Below are 19,539 nucleotides of genomic sequence, written 5' to 3' on the forward strand. Positions count from 1 at the left end.
TGCCTCTGTAACAAAGCAGGTCAGCAGCTGTTTGGACGGGATTATGAAGAGTACTGTCAGCATGCTGATGGAGATCATTCTTCTCCCTTACTGGTGTAACACATCCAGAGTGTTTGTTGTGCCCTTGTCTGGGCTCACCAGTCCAAGGCAGACCTGGGCATACTGAAGCAGATCTGGTGATATGCAAGTTGGTTACTGGAAGAGCTGGGATTTAGCCTTGTGAAGGGAAGGCTCAGCAGTGTTGTAGAAGCATTTGATAGGAGAGAGAAAAAGAGGAGAATCACGCTTTTTCAGCAGTGCCTGGTGACATGAGGGAGTGGGCACAGGCTACGTTACAAGAAATTTCATTTAAAACAATAGCAACAGAAGCAAACCCCCTTTACTGTATGGGCAGTTGATCCCTAAAAGAGGTTCTTCAGAGCTTGTGCAGTCTCTGCCTTCAGAGATGCTCAGAACTTGACAGGTGACAGCCCTGAGCAACCTGCTGTGGTTGTGCATGGGAAGGTAGACCACATGCTCTCTAGATGTCATGTGCAACCTGGCATTCTAAGTAGCTCTTGAAAAAATGTTTTGTGGCACGCAGCACAGGCATAGGCTGGATACAGGAAAAGGTCTTGCGTCTCTGTTCACCACTGTGTTGTGTCCTCCATGCTCATTAAACTCCGAAGAAATCTTTCTGCTTTTCATTCTTAGTTTTGTAGTGTGGAATTAAATATGCATGCATGTTTTCTGACAGTTCAGTGGAAACACAAATGGTAAAAACTGCTTGAAGAATGGTTGTGGTGTTTATCAAACTGTTGCACACACTGTGAGCTGGTGGAAGATGAATGCTTTTATAGCATGGCTCAGGCAAGGTTGAAGCTCAGGCTTAACCTTAAATATGAAACTCCTGGGTGCTTTGTGAGGGTGTGTAGATGAGAGAGGCTGAGTCATCAAGGCCTTTTAATGTACTTAGGAACCTGACAAATTATTTTGTTTGCATCAGTATTCTGATTTTTGCTTAGCTCGTTACGTATTTTGTTTGCTGTAAGGGTTACTGTCTTTCTCATTGGACTGTATAGTCTCACCATCCTGTTGGCTGTGGATAGAAATCAGACAATTAAGGGAAATTTCTGTATCACCAGTACTATTTTTGTTCTACAGAACTACCAATGAAATAAAAAACTTGCAGTACCTACCTCGAACCAGTGAACCACGTGAAATGCTATTTGAAGACCGGACACGAGCCCATGCAGATCACATAGGACAAGGTTTTGAACGACAGACTACAGCTGCTGTGGGAGTGCTGAAGGCTGTGCACTGTGGAGAGTGGTATGTGTTGACTGACTTACTCAGCTGGGCGTCTGGAAAATATTTACCTCAATTTCCATTTATTATCAAAAGACTGAGCACTGAATAGGCTAATCTAGCATTGGAGGTATTTAAATAATACTTTGTAGATAACTGGATTTTTTTCTATCTCTCTTTGCACCAACTGTGCTTGTCTGCCCTTTAAAAGACTGCATACAGCTTGCAGCGTGGCCGAAACTGGAAAGGTGCCCTGCAGCAGCAGTTTAGTAGCTATGATTGAATTGCTGTAATGAAGTTGATGTTGGATGTAAAAAATTCTTCACACTTTTGTTTTAGTTTAAATAATGTGTGCACGTTGAGCTGAATTTCTGCTTCATAGGTGCAGGTGAAGGTGTTTTGGCAATTCTGTGTGTTGTCTGGATATGAGCAAAAGTTTTGTTTTTGCTTTAAAGTCATGGCTGCTGTAACTCTGACTCGTTAATGGTAGATTGCATAAGAAGAATCTTCTTGGAGTCTGTGTGATGGTCTTGAGTGTCTGTCTGAAATTCCCACGTGTCATTCAGGAAATGAATTTATCTTGTTAGAAGCTGTTTACATTTTGACTGAATAAAGAAACCCCTAAAGCCCGTGGGCTCTGTCGCCCAGAACAAAGAATCTTTGTTTCAGGAACTTCTGACCTTGGTTTGGGGGAATGACCTTAGTTTTGGAGGTTACCTTTTGTATACTTAAATAGAACCACCTTTTGCTCTTTCTGTCTTCCTGCCCAGAATTTCCTTTGGATGAGATAATGCAAATTTATGTTACAGTGCAAGAGTTAATTGAGATAGGAAATAATTGCCCCTGGGGGAGAACTAGATTGCTTAGAAGTGAACGTGTTCTTATTTCTGGCTCTGAGATTTTATGATTTACTTCTCATCAGGCTCATGACAGCTGGAGCTTCAAAATACCAGCTTGTTTTGGTTGTGTGAAGCTGGAGTGAATTAAGATTGAGGAGTGGTAGTAGAGCAAGAGTTGAGCTACTGCGTAAATCTGAGGGAGGTGTGATTGAGGGAAGGGGGGAGAGAGCATTGTCAAAGCTTTATCAAGGAAAATGTGAGAAAACAAACTCGTCCCTAGAACCTGGGAAGAGTTTCATTTGATTTAAACTTATCCAGGAACTTCCTATCCTCACCCTGTCCCTCCATAATAAGATCATCCCCTCCTGGATATCATTACGTTTTCATTTATATTCTACAAGTAAGTTTTCCCACCTTTTATGCTTTTCAGAATGAAACCACCATCTTCTAGGTTGGAGCTTGTGGAAAAGAGAATCTGTCCAACCTCCATTAAAATTCCTGTTAAACTTATTTATATGTAAATTGAGAAGTGATCTGGAGATAGCCAGATCTACCAATCAGACTTCAGCCTAAGGGAGAGGAAGAAAGAATGAGCATTTCGCTTCAGCATAGAGACTGAAAATGTATCTTTTAATGCGGGGAAAAAAATTGGAATTGATATATGTAATAAATTGCCTCTTACTGCAAGAATGATATTGAGGCCCTGGAGGTGGAGGGCAATGAAGCTGTGAGGGGTCTGCAGCACTGGTTTGTCAGGAGCGACTGAGGGAACTGGTTCATTATGGAGGAGGCTCAGGGATGTCCTCATTACTCTCTACAACTGCCTGAAAGGAGATTGTGGTGGGGTGGAGCTCGGCTGCTTCTCCCACGTAACTATCGATAGGATGAGAGGGAATGGCCTCAGGTTGTACCAGGGAAGATTCAGATTGGATATTGGGAAATTCCTCTTCTCTGACAGAGTGGTGAGGCAGGGGCACAGACTGCCCAGGGAGGTGGTGGAGTCACCGTCCCCGGAGGTGTTGGAGAAACGTTGAGATGTGGCACTGAGGGCCATGGGTTGGTGGGGAATGTTGGTGATGGGTGGATGGTTGGACTGGATGATCTCTGGGGTCTTTTCCAGCCTTGGTGATTCCGTGATTCTCTGTAGAGGAGAGAAAAATATAACACAATTGATGGAATAAAAATGATTTATTTCAAGCTACATTTGACCTCTGTGACAACTTCTTTCCCTTTCTACCTGTCAGTACAGTTTTGAGAAGGTACCATGCTGTATTTATAAGCCCTGTTTAGTTTCTTTTGTATAATGAGACATTACTGCAACACATTAAAGTAATTTCAGCTATTACCTTTACCATGGCTCTTAAACTGTGAGGGGTTTTATACTGAACAAAGCAATATGTGTGGAAATCTTGAAAACTGTATTTGACAACAAAAGTAAAACTTGGAGCTATGCCAGGAGTGAGGAGGGCACAGTGGAAATAAAAGCACACGTAACAAGAAGATACCATATATTAACATATTTTCTTTCTCGTGAGGGGAAAATAAAGAAATTCGTAGACTTGCTGAACTGAGTGGTTAGTTTGTATTCAGTGTAAGAGTGAGTAGAGCACAGAAAGATAGCTGCTTGGTGCTTGTAGGGCAGCATGCCTAGAAAAGCACTTAAAAGATAAGAAATTGCTTTCCTCAGCTGCTGAATTGTTTGGGAATTGCTGGCTGTGGTTGTGATGCTAATCTTGGGTTTTGTGGTCAGAGGGTACTGAAGAAGAATCATGCTTTATGTGCAGCAAACTAGTAGGGGTGCTGTGCAGGCTTATTGGTACTTCTTGGGCAAAATGTATCTGTGTTAGTATTGAAGGGACTCCTCTATACCTACAGCTGAATGTTTATATGGACAGCTTATCTTACCTTGAAGAATTTTGTTTGTGACTGTGCTTGCCAACAACTTGGAGAAACAATAAACTTAATGTATCCTTATCAGCTTTATGAAGGAATTGTGCTGTTAGGAGATTGAAATTTTTTCTTTCTCTGTGGGGCAGCAACATCGTTTTCTCCTGCAAATCATTAGGACTGTAAAACTGTTGTTACTGCCCAAGTGATAAAAGTGGTAATTACATGTCTGGCCTACTTGGGTATTTTTAAAGGATTTAAGCAGGAAGCCTTGCAATCCTTTGTGCTCCTGGTCTAACTATAGAAGTAGTAGTGTGGTAGCTGACACAGTGGCCAGGGCATCTCATAGTTTGGATTGAAAATCTCTTTGGACATCTAAGTGAACTGTTTCCTGAGCATTTCACTTGCTTCAGATTGTACAAAATAGAATATCCGAGTTGCTTTGCTAATAATCATGTTTGCAAATGCAGAATAAAAAATTCCCTGGCAATTTTCTGTGTTTACAGAAGAATGCCACGTTCTGTGGTATGATTGCAGTACAGAGTTGGTAACCATTTTGTTGCTTGTGTGTAGAGGTAGGGAGAAAAGTCATGACTAAAAAAACCACTTACTGTCCTGTGTCCTGACATAATGCTTAAAGCACTGAGTGAACACTGCTGTGAGAACTTGGCTTTGGGCTGAAATCCTTTTTATTCTCTGTGTATTCCCTGATTATTCTCTGTATGTATGTCTGAGTTAAGAGTTACTTACTTTACAAATGACATTAGCTCCAAATGCAGATACATGTCTTCCCTGATGTAAACTGTACTAAATGTCTTTAAAAGATGAAAATGTAACTGTATATCTGACATAAAAAGTAGATTCACGCAGCAGGTATTTTCATGCTGTTGATTAGAGCTGGTTCTTCTAAGCTTTTTGCTTTCAGTGCTGAAAACCTCTTCAGGAGGATATAGAAATGGAGGGTATAGAAACAAATGGAGGGAGATGTTTCTATCTTCATAAAACTGGGAGTACAATATGTGATGTAAAAATTTCCCTGTAGTTAAACAGCTTAAACTGTTTTTTTTTTTTTTTCTTTTTTTTTCCTTTGTTGAGGTTATGACCTGAATCAAATGTATGCATCTCTTCAGTTTGAGAAGCCCAATAAACTTTGCATCACTGCCTGCTTCTTAGGACAAAACCAGTACCATATGTATGCAAAAACCACGAACAGTTATCTTCTTGTGCTTTGAAAACATGGTCAGCAATCTATGTGGTGTGCTCAGAAATGCATGGATCTGTTCTGCCTGAGGGAACAGATCCCACTTGTGGCCCAGCTGGGAGGAGGGGGGCACCCAGCTCCCCAGGGACATGCGGCCGCTGTGCTGACCCTGCATGGCAGCCATATGCAAAGGGCATCTCATCAACAGATGTTTCTTTACTGGGGGGAGGAGGGGGAAAAAAATCCCTCAAAACCACATGCAAATCTTAGCTTTATGTAGAAGAACTGAATTTTATTTTTAGATTGGGAAGTGGTAAGGATTGTAGCTGTTGTGGCATTTGTTACTTAATTCTAGATAATTCCTTTGGAGACATTATTGTATAAATGGTGCTTCTTTCAGAGAAGTGCTGTGGGACAAGAGGTGATTTCCTGTAACAGTTTGAATACTCAGAGAAGCCATAATTCAGATCTTGCTCCTCTGTAGCTGTCTAGTTAGTGCAAGCACCAGTGTATTTTTCAGGGGATGCTGTGAAGGATGCTGGTGCTTGCTGCTCACTGGTGTTGTGGCAGATAATTAGAACCAGCTTTATTCTCAAGTCTGAACAGGGTCTGTGAGGCTCAGATACCAAGCAGTGCTTGCAGCAGTCTCACTGGTGTTACGGTGTGCTTTGAGGTACCTGATGGGTGTAACGCACTAAAAAGTGTTGGCAGAGTAACCCTGACATCTCTGGGCCACCTGTCTTTGCGAGGCAGATGGAGGTCAGTAAAAGTATGGAGCTTTGATTTTTTTTCACTGCTTCTTATGTTAGCACTTGTTTAAAAAATGAAAAACTAAGATAATTCATTTAATCAGCGTCATGAATTGAACTCATGATTGAGAACAAGCCAGTTTAGTCAGCTTGTATTCTCTGAAATGTGGTCTGTGTTAGAATTGCTGAGTTTGTGTTTAGATGATTTCCTTTATCCTTTGTTTGCAGATTTCCTTTATTATTCTCTTTACCATATTAGTTTCAGCCTCTGACTGTGCAATTCTTGCCTTCCTGTAGGTCTGAGCAGCCTCGTATAACCAAAGATGTAATTTGTTTTCATGCTGAGGATTTCTTAGAGGTAGTTCAGCGCATGCAGTTGGACTTGCATGAGCCTCCACTCTCACAGGTAAGCACACTGTGAACCATTCATTAATTGTCCTCTGCAAGTGCTCAAAGTTTTCACCCTTAATTTTTTTTCTTTTTTTCCTTTTGTCCTTCCAGTGTGTCCAGTGGGTTGACGATGCAAAACTGAATCAGCTGCGAAGGGAAGGCATTCGATATGCCAGAATTCAGTTGTTTGATAATGACATCTATTTTATCCCGAGGAATGTTGTGCACCAGTTCAAAACAGTTTCAGCGGTGTGCAGCTTGGCGTGGCACATCCGGCTCAAGCTGTATCATTCCGAAGAAGAAGCTTCTCAAAACGCAAGCACTCTCGAAGCAGGGACCTCTGCAGACCCCAAGTCTTCGGTTATGGGACTTCAGACTGACAGCAGGATTTGTACAATAAGCAGAAATACCTCCGAAGACGCCAAACTTTCAGACGTTCTGCAGCAGGAATTTGTGCCGGTAAAACACGAACCTATTGCATCTCACCGAATTAAAGAAGAACCCATGAATGTTGATCTTGCTGAAAAGACTGTGGCGCCCCATGACAGCAGGGGCCAGAATGTTCAGACTAGATTGGATCAGGTTGAATTGACGGCGTTTAAGTTGGAAACGGGTTCCAAATTTGAACCTGGCAGCAAGGACTTACAAGGCAAGTTGTGCCCCGGCAGTCACGTACATCCGGATGACACGAGACAACATAGTTCATATCCAAAACTGCATGGACAAAGAGAGGATGATTTTTTGTGCTAAATTTGTATATATTGTTTTAAATTCCTTTTTAAACTTAATGATGTAATAATGTAAAGATTCATAAGTTCTGTGAGGCAAGTTTGTGACTTGCCTTCGCATCTGTTACAGAAGATAGTTATGTAGCTTTGTAACATTCCTCAGTGCCTGTCCATAACTGTGAAGTATCAAAGCACTTAGGGCCAGATGCACTGTAAACACTGCAGGTTTAACATAAAGAAGTCTTTAAATAATTTTGAGTTGTAGGTTTTAGAGTAGAGCTGACATTTAACATATATATTTTTTGTAAGATGAGCCAGAATTCTTTTTGACAATTCCAGGCTTTTCCATAGAGCTTATTTATACCAATTTTTTCATTTTAAATGTGTCAGCACTGTAGTGTAAATATCTTTTTTAAAAATCTTTTTAGTGTGATTTATACTGAAATGTGAGCCACTTAATAAAGGTTCATAATAACAGATTGGTTTTATTTTTGGGTCTGCAAAAAATAATTCAGTTAAACTGCCTCTGTCAATGGTTCTGTTTCTACCTGCACTAAGGCATAGGATGCTCTCACTCCGTTGCGGAGCGAGGAGCTGCAGCAAACTGAGGTAGAGCGGAGGCATTCTTTGTCAGCCAAGACTAAGTCAGAATGCAAAATCAGCCCTCCCTGCACAGCTGCTCATTAAAGGCGCTCTCCGAATCCTGTCATCAGTTGTTGATGTGGAACAGAGACAAACGTTACCCGCAGCCTTTCTGTGTCAGGAGGTTGGGCACCAGTGGGCTCCAGGAGTGCTGCCGGCATCTGTGTAGCTGAGCTGGGCAGGGTGGCAAACTCCTTTTGTGCTCATCTTCTACCCCTGCGCAGCCACAATTCATATATTGCTTTCCACGTTTTAAAAACAAAGCTCATATCAGTTATCTGACTAAATTAGAACAAAGAATGTTTTTAAATGGTTACTCAAACTGAAGCCAATATAGCTTGAGTGGCGGCCTGATGCTCACGGAGGCAAATTTGATTAAGATTGCTCCATGTGCTGATAGTGCAAGGCAGTACAGATAGACTGGCCAGTGTGTCTGGTAGGAAGATTCCTCGAGTCCCAGGTTAGAAGTAACAATTTCTTCATCAGGAAAATGATAGCAGTTTCCAAGTTTGACTGTTCACCTCTTTCTACTCTGTGGAACTCCGTAGTTTTCCCAACCTGTGTTCTGAGAGAAGAGGTTACAAGGCTAGCTAGCGTCTGATGTGGTAATGGCAAACACTGTAATTTAACTTATTTGTGTGTAACGTGTTGCTGTGTAGTACAAACACATCTGAACGCTGTTTCTTTTTCAGGTAGCTACAAACAGCAGTAACCTGCCCTGCAGCCTGTCCTTCAACTAAATATTTAAAACTTGAGATTCTAGGCCTGTTGTTATTTTTGAAGCCCTAAAGTCTCCAGGTTCTGGGGGGCAATTTTTTTCCCTACGGCTTCTTGAAAATTACACATCCTTACAGGCACAAATCAAGACCTTTGATATGCTTAGTGATCACTTTGGCTTCAATTGTAGCAATAGAACAATGTGTTGTTTTCTTTCCCAGGTGTTGTCTTGTTCAACTACCCGAGGGCCTTTTGGTGCAAATGTTTCTTGCTCCTAGGTTGTTAAAATTGTTACTTTGTACTTATGCCTGGCACTGAAATCAGCCATTTACCTGTCGTGTGCCCTAATGTGTTTAAATCTACAATAGGTCTGTTGAGGAATTATTAATTAAATCAGCATTTGAATTGCTAAATGTTACTCTTACGTAGCCATAATTATGTATTAGAGAAGCAATAGAATCATGAATCTCTTGGATGTGGCGAAATCTAATTGCTGTTTTCATGACTTCTGGTTAAGAGATGACTACCAGTTTTGCAGCCTCAGGGATCTCGCTCCCCCCGCTCCATAAGCAAATGGCTCATGTGTGACGCGGTAAGTTACCACTCCAGCATGCTCGGATTCGAGGTGTTAATTGGTCCATGTAAGGATTTGAGCCTTTGCGATAGAAACGTGCTCTCAGCTCCCATTGGACAATCTGGAATTTTCCACCCATAATCTCCTGGCCTTGCAAACACGCCGTTCTGTAGCCTTCCATTCCTTTTCTTTGTGCCAGCCATCAGAGAGCAGGGAGGAGCTGCAGGTCGTAGCTTCTACCCAGCACGCAGCTTTTCACATCCATTAGTAGACAGCTCCAGCTTTATGAGAACCAGCCAGCCTTGACAGATGCAGCTTTTTTTTAAATTTTTTCCCCTGTGAATCTCAGTTGTGTTCTGTTGATCCGTATGCTGAGCAGTCAATTTTTTTCCTATTGGATTTCAGTGAAATTTATACATCCCTCCCCTTTTCCCCTCTTCCTTCCCCCCCCCCCCATGGCAGACTTTTCTGTACTGTGGGTCCTCTCTAGACTGAAGAAATCAATATTTGAAAATAGTGTAGCAAATATGACTTTATGCTTACAGTAGAACATTTTTCCATTTGAAAACCTGCTCAGTGGTCCTGGCTGGTGTGCTCTCAAACTTCTGCTCAGGTATGTCTTCATTCTGACATTTTGCTTCTTCACTGCCCACGTTTTAAACCCATTTTTTTTTTGTCATTTTCAGAATTTTGAGAGAGAAGTAGCAGCAGTTCTTACAATTTTTATGCACTGTTTATTTCTGAGACAAATTAGATTTTGACTGTTAGGCAGAGCTTGAAGAGAGGACACGAACAGGACACAACCAATGGCTGTCAGAACTGCCATTGTACACAAATGTGCACAGGGTTTGCATTGACCAGCTGCAGCGGGATACACTTGGCTAGCTTTGAAAACCAAACTTTGTCCTCTACCTGTGGTGTATTCATCTTGATATGGTTGCTTTTCAAGAAGGAGGACGATTTCTGAGAATTTCAGCTCCCAAGCTGTTCGTTAGTCTGATGAAAATCTGGGTGTCAAGTGGTCCTATGCGATATCCTCTGCTCCTGTTGCATACATCAGGCTTCACATCCAGACTTTTGCTCCAGCAATAAATCTTTCCTGCCCTGCGATGGACTGACACCAGTCTGTGCTTGTTGCTTTTTTCTTCCCCTTGGATTTCAGTTTTTCATGACTCTGTTACTTTGGCTGAAATCTCTGGTGTTCTCTTTTGGCCCATGTTCTTCTGCAGATGGAAAAAATCCACGTGAGGCACAGTGCCTGTACTGCAGTGGTGGTCACATCCGTGTGTTTGCCGTGCTGTCCCAGCTAGTGACACATGTGCAGAACCTTAGAGATGTTTCCATAGATCCTGTACTGTTCTTGTGAGTAGCAAAGAGCTGCGTTGTTACTGACCTTACCAATAGCTCTCAAGATGGTAGTTACTGTTTTTGTTACGATTACTGGAGCTTTTGCATCTCACTGGCAGCTGGCTTCATGTGTTATGTACAGGTGTTGCTGGTGTTGTGTCACCCCCAGCCCTCTGATGCCTGCAAATTGACTCCAAAACAGCCTTTTTGTTACAGGTACTGCTGGCATGCAGATTTCCCCTTCCTTGTTACTATAGTGAATATTTCAATACTTTAATGGAAATATTAATTCTATCTAGTATTAGAAATAAAGTATTATTTCAGAGGGTGATGATTTAAGTATTCATCTGTGAAGGAATTCCTTGGTGATGAATAAAATTGATTTTTAAGTAAAAATGCACGTGCGCAGTAAATATATTGGCATTGCAAATAATGTAGGGAATGGACACGTGGAATGGTTGACTGCTGTGGAAACAGATTGGCAGAATGTTACGAACTTGGAACATTGAAGAAGTCTTCCAGGAAACATAAGGAAAATATTCTTTGTTTAAAAATGACCATTTTCTAATATGTGCATGTGAATCAATGCTGAATTGATGAAAAAAAAACCATGTTTTCTTTATGCTCACAGGAAAAAGACCCATTGTGAGAGGGGTCACCAACTGACCCTACTGATGAAAGCTGTACTAATTCTGATCAAATGGTATCAGACATCTTTGCAGGCTTCTCGGCTGTAATTGCATTCATTTTTGTGACGGTCAGACGAAGCTGAGTTCACTTAGGCAGCCAGCGCCTTTGACCTGACTGTGAACGTGTACGAGTCAGAAATGGGAAGGATGACTTCTGACTGCTGTGTGAGATGCTGTTAAAAATGCTTTCCTGGGTTGTGAGTCCCTGCTACTACTTGTTTGGTACCTTACTGGGTGGATGAAACGCACTTTAGAAACTGTGTAATAGGTAATGCTGATGTTCTGTGCCGTCCTGCTGAGTTTCCTGCACACGTGAACACTTGGAAAGCTTTTACTCCCATGGGTCACTCATTTCATTTTCCTTAAAAAATAGAAACAATTCTGCTGTGTGTGCAGCTTCTCACCCAGAAGCAGTGATGAACTTCGTGGTATCTAGGTTGCTAGTTCTGTTAGAGTCATCGGATGTGGACTTTCCCAATCTCTGTGTTCCTTTGTACTGTGATGCTGTTATTGCTTCTGCTTTAGAGATGTTCTGTACTGAAGTGCCAGGGAACCACTGGTTGCCTTGTGTTCTGGCCACACTGATAGACAGCTTTCTGATGAGGTCATTAGTCCTAAATACTCCTTCAACATTTGGTGTATGGATGTGATATTCTGATGCGGTGATTAAAGGAGAAGATTAAAGTTGTATTTTTATCAAGTTTTATTTCTCAGTAACTATTTCAATGTTTCCTTCTACCGACTGATTTCCACTTCACTTGAATGAGACTGTGGTGTGTGGCAGAGGTTAGGCTTGTGTTTTAAGGGCTGATTTCCATGGAATTTTTGTTTTTTAAATCTGGTTGTGTTGTAGGGCAGTTAGCTGAGAAAGGTGCTCCATAGAGTTCCAAGGAGAAAACCTTGCCAATTAGACCACTTTTCCATTGGGCAAAAGTGAAAATTTCCCCGAGATAAAGATTTTGCTCCTGCACTACTGTGTGTATTTGTCAGAAATAGTACTGCTTTCATCTCTTAAGTCATCCTGTAACTCAGTCCTGTGCTATCTTATTTTGAATGCTGTCATCCGTGCCAAGCAGTACATTTGGAATGCATGTATGCACATTCTTAAAGTGTTCAGGTTCAAGTTTGGGATGTATGTTGCACAACTGTATCTTCCAAGTACAAGAACAGAGAACTTCATGCTATTCTACGATGCTGACAGATCAAGAAAAGCAATAGAAATAAGTAATGGAAAAATTTAGTCTCATGGTCTTTTACACATGTGCATTGAATATTTATTTTCCTGAATCTGACAAAAGTAGATACTCATCTATAATGCATGCTGAAGTGTTCAATCTTGTATGAATGATTTGAATAGAAATAAATGATGTAGAATATTTATCACCATATATATGCTATCAATATATATATTATCTACATATCAGTCATCAGGATATGATCAACAGTGTTTCATTTCAGAAGAGAAAACCTTTCAGTCGCATTCTGAAGCAGATTTCTCCCCATGCTCCGTGTCACAGCTGCGCCATGCAACTGGGACAGGCGTTCTCTGCTGTACCACCACGTCACTGGGTGTGACTTCTGGCAATTCAGGATGAGCCATCTCAGCATCAGCTTTCTGCATCCCCTGGTGCTTTATCAAATCTGCCTTTTGTTTTCACTCATCTTGGTTCAGTGCTGTAACCAATGCCTTTGAGAGTATGGTAGTTATAAGCAGCTGTAATTCCTGCATCAGCTTCTGGAGAGTCACAGTGAAATTTGGATTGGATTTTTCTGAATGAAGTTCTGATAGCAGAAAAAGGCAGAAGAGTACAAAGGTATCGCAGCTGCAGCTCTAAGTCAGCGTTAGAACCGATGCGAAGTAGCGAATCAAAAGGGATATTTTTATCATCAAAGACCAAGAAAAAATTTGCAAAACTCAGTGTTTCCAGATGGCTGCATCCTACAAATGTCTCCTGATGAGTGAAACTGTGCATGACCTATGCAGGCCACCAGGAAGAAACTGCTGCTTCAGCACTTCCAATCAGAGATTCATTTCCAGGTTTTTAAGTAGACCCTTAAAAATGGATGAAGAACAAAATCTCCCCACAACAACAACAACAAAACCTGAGAGTAGGCAGCAATTGTGAGGAGATTAGAATCATAGATTTGCTCAGTTTGGAAAAGACCTTAAAGATCATTGAGTCCAACCACAACCTAACCATACTACCTGAACTCTAACAATCCTCCGCTACATCATGTCCCTGAGCACCACATCCAAACAGTTTTTAAACACATCCAGGGATGGTGACTCAACCACCTCCCTGGGGAGCCCATTCAGTGCTTAACCTTTCTGTAAAGAAGTTCTTCCTGATATCCAACCTAAACTTACCCTGGTGCAACTTGAGGCTTCCCATCATCCTGTCACTAGTGAGAACAATTTGAAATAACTGTGCTCAGTCCTAGTAAACTGGAGATGCCAAACTTCCAGATAGTAAGAGCATCTGTGAACTAGAGGGGATTTGTGAAGGAGGCACGGTCATTTCTGCAGTTCATCTTGTAATACAGCAGGTCCTAATGAGGCTGGTTGCTCTTCTTCCATCAGTTACTACCATCTGTTAGTATCAGCTTCAGTGAGGAAATCTGCACTGCTCTTCTGAGCAGGAGGGGTTTTGGCTTTTTTGCTGCTGCTTCTACCTTCTTTGCCTCTTCCAAATAAAGATCTTTTTTGTGTTTTCTTTCCCATGAGAAAAACTTTCATTGTGCAAAATGTCGACCGCTTGGATTTCTCCTCCCAGTGAGCCACAGTGCTCCACGAGGATGGGTTTTTGGAAAGCTAAAAACCACAGGCTGGTGCCACCGGCACACGTGTCCTTCTGTCCCCTGGGAGCACACATGTCCTCACCACAGTCCTGCAGCCAGGCTGGAGGAAAGCCCAAAGGTATTTGGTCACTAGCGCCATGAGTTCCCACCCGCTCTCAGCCCTGCCAAGCAGCTGCGGAAAGGCCAGGGACGCTCGCTCTTACGCTTGGTGCCCTAAGATACCGCAGCAAGGTAAGTGAGTCTGCCATATTCTCCATCAGGCCTTATTCAGGACTGAGACCCCCTCACCTAAGTTCAGGTGCTGGTTATGTGTTTGCAGCAAGTGGCTCACAGAAGTTTACCATGATTCGGAGGTCGGTGGGTCTTTGCATAATTTTCACCTTCATCATTTTTTCATCATTTTTCATCCAATAAACATTTTACATGAAGCCTGGCTTGCCAGCCGTAGGACATAACAGAGAACGCATCTCAGCCATGGGAGCCAGAGAAGGTGCACTGACTGTTCCTCACGTCATGTATGTATGTGCACTCATTTCCCATGGCAGGCAGGCTGGGGAGCTTGCATTGAGGTGAATGCCCTTCCTCCTGCCCCCAGCATCCTGCTACACCCAGCTGCAGTGCTGTTTTCACTTCAAGTTCACAAAGATGCCGAAGCCTGTTCTTCAGGAGTGAGCAAGAGTCTGACTTGAACACACAGGCATTGCTGAAGGCTTTTCCAGAGCTAAGCAGGATACAGGGATGCCTCCCAAAGAAGAATGCTGCTACCGAAGGAAAGAAAATGTGTTGTGCCATGGGTTTTTTTTTTTCCTTCTGGAGGGAAGAAAAGTTCTTATTTCAGCTTCCCATAAATCGTGATGCTTGTGAACTGGGATGGATGCTGAGAAATCCTTTGTTAGCCTGTGTTCCAAGCCATGATCCAGTGCTTCAGGCTGCAACGGGTCCTGGTTGCTATGTATTTATTCTATGTCTGTCTGTATGATTGAAGAGCAAGCAAAAAATCTAGGGACAGAGGATGAGCTTCCCTTTTAAGAGGACATGCAGTTGAATGCAACTAGTTAATATTTTTCCCATGAGGCATTTTAATCTAATCAATTGCTGCTACATCAGAAGTCTTTCCCTGTCTCTTTTCACTCACTGAAACTTTTTCTTGTACCCAGAAAACGTAAATGGATCAGCATATTCTTAATTTTGTCCTAAGAAACCCAGACTTGAATTTGATGTTATCCTGGCTCCTGGAAGAGGACTTCCAACCCACACAATAGGATTCTTGTTCAGATCTTCCCAGAAGTCCCTGAAGAAGTACTTTTGCTCACATCTGTGTTTGCTGATGCTCCCAAAAGCCAAAGCTTCACTTCCATGGATTTAATACACCACAGCATTAAAAACTATCTTTTTCCTTAAAATACCACTTCCTGCAGGTACAAATGCATTACAGCAGCTGCAGTCTCTTAAAGCACAAGTGACTTCTTACTAGGATCATAATTATTGTTTTCTTCCTCTCTTCTGAATGTTAGGCTACTGCCATAGTTCAGCTACTCACTTTTCCCTAGGTGAACATATTGTTTATGTTTCAGCACTTAAGAACTCAGTTTAGTTTCAGTTTTTCATACCAAAAGAGGATTCTTATGTCAAAAAGATGTTGCTGAGTTACTTTTTTGCTCTTTTTAGTGGCTTCCATTTGTTACTGATTCTTAAATTTGAGTGACAGCATAAGACATAAATAACTTTCTTACAAGGATCCCCTAAGTGCTGAATTCAGAGGATAGAACATCTGTGGTTCCTTCCAGTATCTATCTGCATGGGAAAAGGCTTACCTTTACTCCATATAACAAACACCCATATTAAAACACCTTATGTGGAACAAATACTTTTATTTACAAGAGAAAGTACGACCATTTGAAAATAAAAAATGGTACAAGTCTACTGCTGGTCTTCAGCCTGGCGTACGTCACGTCTCCAGCATGTTTCCTTGGGTGGCATTCTGCCTTAGGGATCACATTTGTGGCAGAACTAATAATCCAGCAAATCGGTACCAAATCTCCAACTGGAGAGCGACACGCAGCTTAGTCTCTTCTTACATAAAAAATATTGTATCCAAGTTCAATCATACCCCCAATAAGCAAGGCCCACAATGGGATAAATACATAGGCTAGTTTCATCGTGGTGAACTGCTGCAGCTTAGCACAGAGGGCAAGGCAGAAGGCCAATTTGAGCAGCATTGCAATGAGATACCAGGTTTTCTTCTTGATGTTCTGGGAGCCGTTGCGAGGGTCAAAGCCAGACTTGCAACGTCCAGCCATCTTTACAATTAACATAACTAAAAGAATAGTATCAAATATCCAGACTGGAATGAAAATGAGGAACCAGTTCCATGGTGCTTTCTCATCCAACTTCAGCACCAGCATGATGAGGAAGAGTAATGTAAAAAGCCATGTCAGTAGTACTCTTTGTGCCAGGGACATTCTCATTTAAACAGCTTGGAGAGGAAGTCTGGCAAGTGGTCAGCAACCTAACGAAACAAAACACACAGGAGGGCCATCAGAAGCTGTCATTATACAACCACCAGGCATGTTCTGTGCACAGTAATAGCACCTCTTTCTGTCAAACAGCAATCTTAAAATACTGAAGCTTATGGATAATGCTTGCATTGCGGCAAGTATCTAAAGTATGCAGGCACTGGCTGCTAGGAGTACATCTATTTACTGGCCTAGTAGTATGTTTAAATCGCACTATAGTCATGATGAAAGAAAAACAGGAACAAATTATCAGTCATAAAGGTTTCTATATTCCTAAATGAGACTTTTAACCACTACAACTGCCAGAAGACTTTCACTACAAGTCTAAAGTACCAACTGTAAAGCAGGAACAGGAAGAACTACGATCCTCCTTAGTCGTCCAAGCTACAACAATGAATAATTACATACCAGTGAAAAACAGGTTTCATAAGCAACTATTTTCAATATTTGAGATTTAGATATGTCATAACGATTAATTCTGTAAAACCAATATTGTTTTGCTTGAAACAAACTGAACTTTGCTTTGTTCCAGCTGACAGAACCTAGCATCTGACCTTTCCTGCCTGCTCCCAGAGGGGCAGGACGAGCCCCTTTCCCCGCAGGCACTGCTGGCTCCTGCTGTGGCTGCTGTTCTTACTGATGCTTACCAGATCCACTAAGTCTATTCAACTCCCTGAACAGGCAGAAAACTATTAGCAACATTTCCGTTCTAATTTTTTTTTCCCCCCACATTGGAACACTAAACTGGACTAGGGGACAGGCATTCTGTATGCCACTAAAATTATCCCTCTGTCACCTGATTTGTAATTCAACCAGATTTCATTTTTGCTAAGTCTTTGAGGGCAAAAGTGGGAACTGTTTTAAGGAATAGATCTGGCCAAGCCTAAAATAATCCAAGTTGGAGTTACTGTCAGTGCAGCTCTTCCCTCTGGCCCTTGAGAGACCCCAGGTCAGTTTCTTGAGCTGAACAAGTGAAAATAAAGTTTTAAATAGTATTTCTGTAGCTTGCTCAGACTTTCTAAGGGTGTGATGAAAGCCCATTACTGAAGGGCAAAACTGGGACCCATCCTTGAGGATGGGGCAGAGCTGAGCAGCAACATATACATGGGATTTAAATTGCTAGGCAGGCTGAAAAAAAAAAAAACAACAGATGGAAGTTCAGCTAGCATTGCTCTGTCTGTAGGAACACACATAAACCAGCTGTCAGACAGGACTACAGAACAATTATTATAATCCACCTTAAGTATTTCCCGCTCTTTGAAAGTATTTTCAGGATCCTCAAGTACAAGTTGATGGCTACGGTGAAGAATGCAGTGATCTGAAACTTTCAACATTCCCTTCATGAAAACATTCCAGAGAACTCGTTCTGGAAATCATCATGACAGGCACTACAGGGAGGAGAACCTCTTATGTACAAACTGGAGGGAGGAGAAACCAAAGAAGCAGACTGGAAACTTGTGCCTGAAAGGCAAAAGGAAATTCAAGACTCTTAGAAGTATCGGGTTATTGGATACTCGATGAAGGCGCTATCAACTGTCTCTAGAGAAAACAGAATCAGAATCATTTGAATGGGAAGGGACCCTTTAAATTCATCTAGTCCAACTCCCCTGCAATAAACAAAGCCATCTACAATTAGATCATGTTGCTCACAGCCACATCCAGCCTGACCTTGAAATGTCTCCAGGGATGGGGCATCCGCCACCTCTCTGGGCAGCCTGTTCCAGTGCCTCACCATCCTTATTGTAAAAAAGACAAAAAAGAAAGCTACAGAAGAGGTGTTAGATGGAGCTTCTTAGTTAGAAAGTTGCTCATTTCACGAGGTTCAGAACCACCTCATTTAAATCAATTTAAACAAGCGGACAAAAACCTCTGCAAGGGACGTGACGCTGCCTTTCATTTCCGTAGTTAAGGGATGTACCTGCATGACTGGACAAGAACTGCAGGGCTCCACTCAGTTCTATAAGTGTTTTTGGGGTGAAAATTCAAAAAATCCAAGGGTACTTCTGAGATCTTACAGTCCTGTAGTACAAGCACGGGATGCTAAAAAAAATCTAAAACCCAGCAGCTGGGGATACAGATGGCAGTGATGGATGGATTGATGACAAGGAGAACGTGACCATATTTTGTAAGGAAAGAAAGAACAGTATCTGCAAGCAGCTGGAAGCGAGCTGTCACAAGATGGCTAACCTTGGGAAAGGGATGCAAATCTGGTACGCACCTGAACCAGTTCTCTGAAAGCACTGAAGTAATGTCAGTGGCAGAGTATAAAAATAAAAACACTGTTAGCTCCTAGTGGGACTCCTGTAATTAGCAGGAAGTGAACATTATCAGTGATGAGAGACACTATGCAAGTAGTATTACTGACCTCAGTGGGATGAGCACAATAATTAGAATACTGTGCTAGCTAGCTATGTCCTGTTTAGAAGGAAAACATAGAAAGTTAAACACAGCACTCAGCTCTGCATTAACAACAGAGCTACAAGTGTACACATAAAGCCCAAAAGTTACTTACAAGTTGTAGGAACTGAAGCCCAACTAAATATAAATCTAAGCACTAAGTGACGTCTTAAGGGTGACTCAGTGGGTACCCGACCAACGGGACGCATTCCCATAGGCCCGCGGTAAACACTTTCACTCGCTCTTTGCTGGGCGCTCCTTTCCCTGCCGTACTGCGGGGACAGCAGGGCCTGCAGGCGATGGGCGGAACGAAGCGCAAAAGCACGGGGTTGCCCAGCGGGAAGCGGCCAGAGCCGGGCTCCCCACAGGAACGCTCCCAACTCAAACCTTACGCCTGACAGCGGGGACTCCGGCAGCCCGGAGCCGTGACCGCCCCTGCAGCCTGCACAGCTCCGTGCCGACCGCCCACAGCTTTGGAGCCTTTCTTCCCAACCCCGGCACTCGGCACCCGAGCCCTTCCCTCAGGGCCGCGCTGAAGCATCCCGCCCGGCCCGGCCTCAATCGGGCTTCCCGCGAGCCGAGCCGCCCACCGGACGGACCCCGATCCCGGACGGACCCTGGAGCCGTTCGCCCCCTACGTACCGCCCGGCCCGGGGCCTCCCCGCGCAAAGTCCCGGCGCATCCCCAGCCTGCCCGGCTCCGCGCAGGCAGCGCGGCTCCGCCCGCCCCGCTTCGCCACAGGAAGCTCCGCCCCTTTTCCTCTCCATTGGCCAGCGG

The 19,539-nt window shown here is 42.8% G+C and overlaps 2 protein-coding genes across 7 annotated transcripts in view; one reads left to right on the forward strand and one right to left on the reverse strand.

Moving 5' to 3' along the window:
• Positions 1–7,569, forward strand: part of RSBN1L (round spermatid basic protein 1 like) — a 45,418-nt gene extending 37,849 nt beyond the window's left edge. For both annotated transcript variants that reach the window (XM_052680866.1, XM_052680867.1), the window contains 3 exons: positions 1,144–1,311; positions 6,261–6,369; positions 6,465–7,569. In XM_052680866.1, the coding sequence (XP_052536826.1) occupies positions 1,144–1,311; positions 6,261–6,369; positions 6,465–7,103 (916 nt within the window). In that variant the 3' untranslated portion in view covers positions 7,104–7,569. The remainder of the gene's footprint in view (positions 1–1,143; positions 1,312–6,260; positions 6,370–6,464) is intronic.
• Positions 7,570–15,700: 8,131 nt separating this feature from the next.
• Positions 15,701–19,514, reverse strand: TMEM60 (transmembrane protein 60). Of its 5 annotated transcripts, none has more exons than XM_052680930.1 (3): positions 19,405–19,507; positions 18,584–18,666; positions 15,701–16,358 (listed from the first exon to the last, which is right to left on the reverse strand). In XM_052680930.1, exon 3 carries the CDS (start codon positions 16,315–16,317, stop codon positions 15,913–15,915), a length of 405 nt encoding a protein of 134 aa, XP_052536890.1. In that variant the 5' UTR covers positions 16,318–16,358; positions 18,584–18,666; positions 19,405–19,507; the 3' UTR covers positions 15,701–15,912. The 5 variants fall into 5 exon arrangements, with proteins under 5 accessions (XP_052536890.1, XP_052536888.1, XP_052536891.1 ...); XM_052680928.1 differs by lacking the exon at positions 18,584–18,666 and adding an exon at positions 17,604–17,826 and having other exon boundaries at positions 19,405–19,494; XM_052680931.1 differs by lacking the exon at positions 18,584–18,666 and adding an exon at positions 18,731–18,780 and having other exon boundaries at positions 19,405–19,471.
• Positions 19,515–19,539: the final 25 nt, after the last annotated feature.

The sequence above is a fragment of the Tympanuchus pallidicinctus genome, unplaced genomic scaffold, assembly GCF_026119805.1.
Source record: "Tympanuchus pallidicinctus isolate F22 unplaced genomic scaffold, pur_lepc_1.0 scaffold19, whole genome shotgun sequence".
Classification (NCBI taxonomy): domain Eukaryota; kingdom Metazoa; phylum Chordata; class Aves; order Galliformes; family Phasianidae; genus Tympanuchus; species Tympanuchus pallidicinctus.

What these genes read in the sequence shown, in the direction of transcription:
- TMEM60 (XM_052680927.1), bottom strand. Translation starts at nt 16,317, where the DNA reads ATGAGAATGTCCCTGGCACAAAGAGTACTACTGACATGGCTTTTTACA.